At 32.7% G+C, this 6,589-nt stretch overlaps 1 protein-coding gene across 2 annotated transcripts in view; it reads right to left on the bottom strand.

The window, feature by feature from the left end:
- Window positions 1-789: 789 nt before the first annotated feature.
- LOC117120829 (NGFI-A-binding protein 1-like) overlaps window positions 790-6,589 on the bottom strand; it is a 26,786-nt gene continuing 20,986 nt past the window's right edge. Inside the window, exons 3-7 of one of the 2 annotated variants that reach the window (XM_033265912.1) lie at window positions 5,025-5,158; window positions 4,273-4,411; window positions 3,662-3,867; window positions 3,220-3,308; window positions 790-2,840 (exon numbers count right to left, since the gene is read on the bottom strand). In XM_033265912.1, coding sequence (XP_033121803.1) covers window positions 2,413-2,840; window positions 3,220-3,308; window positions 3,662-3,867; window positions 4,273-4,411; window positions 5,025-5,158 — 996 coding nt within the window. In that variant the 3' untranslated portion in view covers window positions 790-2,412. The remainder of the gene's footprint in view (window positions 2,841-3,219; window positions 3,309-3,661; window positions 3,868-4,272; window positions 4,412-5,024; window positions 5,159-6,589) is intronic. The other variant, XM_033265913.1, reaches the window with a different exon arrangement.

A 6,589-nucleotide genomic window follows, 5' to 3' on the forward strand; every position in this document is an offset into this window, starting at 1 on the left:
TATAAGTAAATAAAAATACAATGGTGAATCATGTGATATCAGGACAGCACAGTTGTCTCCTGAGGCCCTCCACACGCAGGTGTTCGCATGACGACAGGGCAGTATGCTGGGGTCCAGATCTAGTTTCTAGGCTCTGCCACCGTCAACTGCATGACAACTGCGCTGACCAGATTGAATGAATTTAGTTTTGTTTAAATAATTCAGCACAAATTAATCATGTTAATTCTGGTTTTAAATATTTGAAGTGAAGGAGACTCAACTACATCTCTTGGTAATGAATTCCATATACGGATGGCGTCTGGGAAGAACGAATCTTTAAGTAGGCTAGTGCATGCAGCTGGAACCATAATTTCTTTTCTCCATTTATAACTTTTAGTAGTGTGCCCATTATATTGGCCTCCATTCAAGATGTAATATCATGGTTTTATGGTTGGATTGGCAAATTGGTTAGAAAAATTTGTTTATTTTTCAATTGTATTTTTACACTATTGACAAGGGTGATCCACTAAAGCGAGACTACTGGTACAGTTGTGTTTTTATATTCTACAACCAAATCTACGAGGCTTAGGAAGTGCGGAGTTGATTTGGAACGCTCAAAGTTCTATGGTCTCTAACTGAGGCTTGGAGAAGTAAATATCCGATTGCCTGAGAAATCATGACTTTTCCCAAAATGATTGTACCCAGAACCCACGAGATTACCACCAAAAATACAGCTTAACTTCAAGATGAAAAAGGTTAATGGCCTCCGAGGACTATTATTATAAATCTTTGACAATCAAGAGGAGACACTTTTGTAGATAAAAATGAGTTTATTTTAATGGAAATGAGGCATATTATTTTCATGTTCTACCACAGACTACCCAATTATTGTGTATTAATTACAATAAGTATTACTCCATGCCTAAATACAATGGAAAACAGACAACACAAAAGGGATTAATTTCACACAATTATTCTAAACTAAGAAAAATAAAATAAGGATACAAATGTACATAATTTCAACAGGATTTTCAGCACTAAGGAATACCATTAAAAAATAGAGATATATTTAAAAGTGTAGCCCTACATTAATTAATCTTCACATAATTGATGTACAATAATTTTCACAAAATCTATGCACTTTATGTAATTACAGCAATAAACATTTGGTTTTTTTTTCATATAGATACATTTTCAACTATAAAGATATCTAAAAATGACTAATATAAATGAGGAATTTACTTAATGGAAAACAATCCATATACTTTTCCATATATAGACTACTGCACCGCTTGCTCATCTAACAATGGAATGAAAAAAACAATAACAGATATTTTTAATGAGTATCTTACGAATATCTATAATATTTTGAGTATTTATAAATATAAAATAATCAGGCGGTCGATAGCATTTTCAACGGGATATCATTCTCCCTTTCTATAGTAGTAGTATACATCAAAGACTGTATGCTGTAGATGTTTTTCTTTAATGTCATCATACATAAGTGCCCACTGTTATTACTAATATTATTATTATTAAGATGCTTTGTTTACAATTCCTATAAAATGAAGTGAATTCTGTTCCAGATGCAAGCTAATTATAATGTTCTCTTACACTGTTACTTTTATTTATGTATTATATTCATTTGTATTTGTGTATTCAAACAGTAAGTTGATACACAAAAAAGCTGAAATTAGCTATTCAAATATTATAACATTTACAGTGATTGAGTTAGGAACGTGTGAATTAGGAGGCCAGCAATTTAAGCACAGCCGCATAAGGCCCGTCACAATTTATTCTATATTATTTAACAAACCTCATTTCATTTCTTTGAATATTTATTCTTACTTTGCCAGCTTTGAATTAATCATTAAATCAGTGATAATTATTGTGCCCACATTTTATAAGCAGCTGTAGGTACATTTTAAAACATAATATGAATACCATATAAGGGAGTTTGATTGCCATATATAGGAGTATGATTGCCATATTAGGGAGTTAATCAAAAGATTTAAATAAATTCTACAAGATTAAAAAAATCATCCCTGTACATTTGGGCTCATACAAAATTCCAAACTGCTGGCTTAAATGCAAGCTGTAAACTTCAGCAACAGTATGTTAAAATGGTTATGGTTCCATTTCCTGCTAAATTTAGGTCTTAAAAATAACAGTACCTGTAAAAAATTATTGGGAAGCTATGAATTTATTATTAGATTCAATATGCTTCATAGTTACAAACTGACAAACCATGTTTAACAAAATATATTATATTAGTGATTAGATTATTATATATAGAAACAATGAGTATAGATATATCATGCCTGAATCTTCTTCTGGACAGCATAAGTCAAAATAGTTATGAAATTATCATCATAATCTGTGCAATAATATTTGAGTCTATAAGCTAACATTTGGTCTGGCAACAGAAAGCGGTCATTCCCCAGCACTTAAGGGCTCCTTCTTTGTCAGATTGATGATTTCGTTGATAGCCGTCTCAGAAGCCTCTTCTACTGATGCATCATTATTTAAAAACGGTTTATTCTGTTTGGTGTTGTCATCCAATTTTTCATCTTCCACTTGTTTAACACCAACCATCTCTTCATCTGATTTGTTGCCGTTGCCATTGGTGTGGTTCTCGACCTCATTCTGGTCTGACAATTCAGGATAGGCATGCTGTTGAGCTATCCGGAGTCCCTCCCCCAGCAACGTGTGTCTCATCATTAACTTCTGTGTCTGACCTTGCTTCACTTTTGGCATCTGTGACACGTACACTGATGGGTTTACGGACGTGGAGTTGTCGCCGCCGTGGTCTTCAGGCATTGGTGACGAATTAGCACTCCTGTTGCCGCTATCATTATCACCTGAAGGATAATTTCAAACATAGAAGCATTGGTAAGTGTGAAGTATCACTCATCCCCATGCTGAAAATGGCAAGGATTCTATCCCCTTCCGGAGATCTAAACGTTATTTTCCTGTGCATGGTGATACTCATCACCAATACAGTTGTAAAAACTTCAAAATACAGTATAAATAATTTGTGGAAGATGGGTTAGTTTCAATAAGAATTTGGCTTGCTTCTGGGAGTAAGGGAGGCTGTCTCGTTTTCCAGGAGACTTCTGCAATTTGGGACTTGGAACCCCTGAAATGGAATATAGCTGTAGCAGGGTGTAAAAAAATACCAATATGCGATTAAACAAGCACTATACAATCAGGCCACATAAAAAAAATTAAAAAAATTACCTTCATGACTTGGAGACTTCACACTTGAATTTCCATCACCCAATACATCATCAAATTCACCAAAAGCTCTTGCTTTGGCATCGTAATACCTAGCGCAAACAGAATGAAATTTCAAAATTACTGAAAATGAATTGGAAAAAGTAAAAAACCCCACTGTGCTTCAAACTTCCTTATTATTATTTTTAAATATTTAACTAAGTTATTATCTTTTAATTGAAAGGGAATGATTTTCCTTTTCAATTACCAGATGTATTTAGAAGATATCATTCATCTTTGCATAGACTTATATATTGGCTGGTATTAGAATTAAGGATTTTAAAAAATATAAATTGCATCACATTATTTCATTTAATAGGACCCATAAATATTAGCAAAACTCTAGGATAAGCTGGGAGGGTCACCCCTCGTAAATATGGTAATTAAAATACAAAGCAAAACTAACCTATCTGATCTACGTTGTTTTTTGATCAAATCTGTCTGCTCTGTCATCAGCATTAGCTGCTGGGTGGTCAGTTTTTCCAGCTCTATCTGGAGATCATAAACAGCTTGTAGATTCTCACTATCCTTAGCATGCTGTATCTCAGCTTTGATGTTGTTCTGTGTTTGTTTTATCTGACTTAACTGGGAAGAGATCTCATTCATTCTTTCCTGAAAAAAAAAATTAATTAAAACATTCTCATCAAAATCATGTTCTTCTGCCAATTAAATGGAATCAATCTGGTAAGTAAGCCACACATCATCTTGCATATATTTATTTAAAATTGGAAATTAATATTATCAAATTAAGACACTACAATTAATTTTTTTAAAAGTATGTGAGTATTATTTCTAAGAGTCTAAAGATGTAAAATATCCTATTCTTGCAAGGCCTAGGTCCTACAGTAGACTGGACTCTGTGAGGTCAAGTCTTGACCTATATAGCCAAGTTTAGAACTACACGCTTTATTTCTTTCCATTTTCTGGTCCTCAGATATAATGCACACCTCTTAACTCGACCCAATAGGTTGTGTTAGGATTGGCTATGGTAGTAAAATATAAGAATGAGTTAATCACCACCTCTCTTCTTAACTTCATGAGTTCAGCTTGAACTGTCCTTGGATTTGGGCTGTTGTCTACATCTCTGTATACAGTATCCATACGAGGGCGCTTTGCTACTACATTTTCTATTAAATCTCCTTTGAAACTGGAAGCTCTAAAACAAAGAAAAGATTAGTATTAACAAACATACCAGAAATCATATATCATTTTATTCACTGTGCTGCTTTCTTCCATATTTAATATTCCTCATTAATAATTATTCCATTTAATTTGTATATCACAAATTTAAGAAACTCCCTCTATGTATTTGAAATTAAAATAAAAATAATCACAACAATAACAACATTTTAAAATTCAGTAAAGATTAGTAATACTTGTATAATAAAAAAATAAGTAACAACAATATTAATAAAGATATAACAATAGCATAGCATTAATAAAAATACAAATATAAATAACAGAAACGTAAATAACAACGATAATAATAATAAAGAAAACATGTTTGGTCTTCTCTCATTAAGCTTTCTACCAGCAGTTTTGTACATTAGGAAAGCTTTTGGTTTTATTTTTTTTTAAATAATAATGGTAAAATTATGCAAAATAACTTAAAGGAAACAAAGACATTAAGTATCTTTAATTTTTGAATGATATAAACTTTATGACAATCTTTTAAATAAAAAAAAAAATTTAACAAAATACACTTTTTATATTAAATAGAAATACCTGTCTTTCAATCAGTTATTATAAGCTACTTTCTACGATTTTACCTGGAATGTCCATGTTTGAATTTGTAACCACTATCTCGGACCACCTGACGGGCAAGGGGAAACAGCTTGTCCCTCTGGGCTAGCAAGTAGGGGTCTACTGCACATATTTGGGCTGCTGCTTCATTAACTGTTGTCTGAAATGATAAAAAATCAGTGAAGTTGAAAATTGTGGGTAGTTGGTAATTTTTTCAATCAAAATATATTTTGCACTGTGAAATATAAATCTAAAATAATTAGACATGTGTAATTGAAAACTATGGCTGGGTGCGGATGCTCCCTGGCTCGATCTGTGTTTTTCAATAACATGCATAATCAGTAAGTAGTTTGACACACAAACACATTTGTATAAACTAAATAATTTATGTATACATTAAAAAATATTATGTGGATTAATTTATTAATAGTAAAAGCATTTATGTGTAAATGTCTCCCTCTAGTGTTCCAACTCTGACTTTACATTATCATATGACTTATGGTTTTCTACTTCCGAGCCTTTACACTTCAGAACTAATAACAAGAAATGAAACGGTAAATTCTGGAGTTCACAAACCATTAACAGTGAAACTAGAGGCAAGACATCCTGGCAGAGGGCTTCAAAAGGGCTTCATTTCCCTCCATTGGCATGCCATCATTATCAACAAAATCTAACTAGACATCCATAACACAAATAAGCTTTCAGAATCGCGTCCTACTACTTCCTCTTCCTCAGCACATGGCCTAGATTTTTTCAAAAGTCCCCTTCGCACTAACCCTTTCCAAGCCTAGTCTAGCACTGTACACATGCCATTCCTGCCGTGTCATCAGGTCACAAGTCCTCTACACACCGGCCACATGGAAACCATTTCACGCCCAGATCCTGGAAATTGTGATCGTCTGAGTCTTGTAGTAAATGACTCAGCAGTACTGATGTAATTTAGTGTGCTAAAAATTTTTTCAGGATGTAAAGATTCAATGATGACTTGGTAAAAACACAATACACAAGTTGATTTGGAGTTTTCTGGTTTCATCCAAGCCATTTTTTTTATCACAAATTATATCGAATAATTATTATCTATGAGCAAAATGGATTTTAGCCAAAACCCTACTAACTTGAGACTATTAAGACACACACAAAAAAAAAAAAGAATTTGGGTTTCCCAAGCCTGACGGACTAGATCTTTTATTTCTAAAAAACTCTCAGTTTTGCTAATAAACATAAAAAACTCCATTAGATATCTGAATTGATTGACTACTACTATTTTAAATATATTCGCAGAATATGAGAATTGTTTAACTCTGTACACCTTCATCAGATTTAAACAATTCTCATATTCTGCGAATATATTTAAAATATATTCGCAGAATATGAGAATTGTTTGAATCTGTACACCTTCATCAGAATTTGAAAAAATATGTTTTAATCCTTTATATGATCAATTCATTTATTTTAAATTAAATTTAAAGGGGTTTTCCAGATTTTATCCCACAAAAAAATTCCTTTACATATAATACCGTATTTATTCGAATAAATGCTCCGGGGTGAGGGAGGCATTTATTTGAGGGAGACGTTGTGGTGTAAAATGGAT

Source organism: Anneissia japonica, unplaced genomic scaffold (assembly GCF_011630105.1).
Source record: "Anneissia japonica isolate Jap-2015-1 unplaced genomic scaffold, ASM1163010v1 scaffold287965_len1858130_cov191, whole genome shotgun sequence".
Classification (NCBI taxonomy): Eukaryota; Metazoa; Echinodermata; class Crinoidea; order Comatulida; family Comatulidae; genus Anneissia; species Anneissia japonica.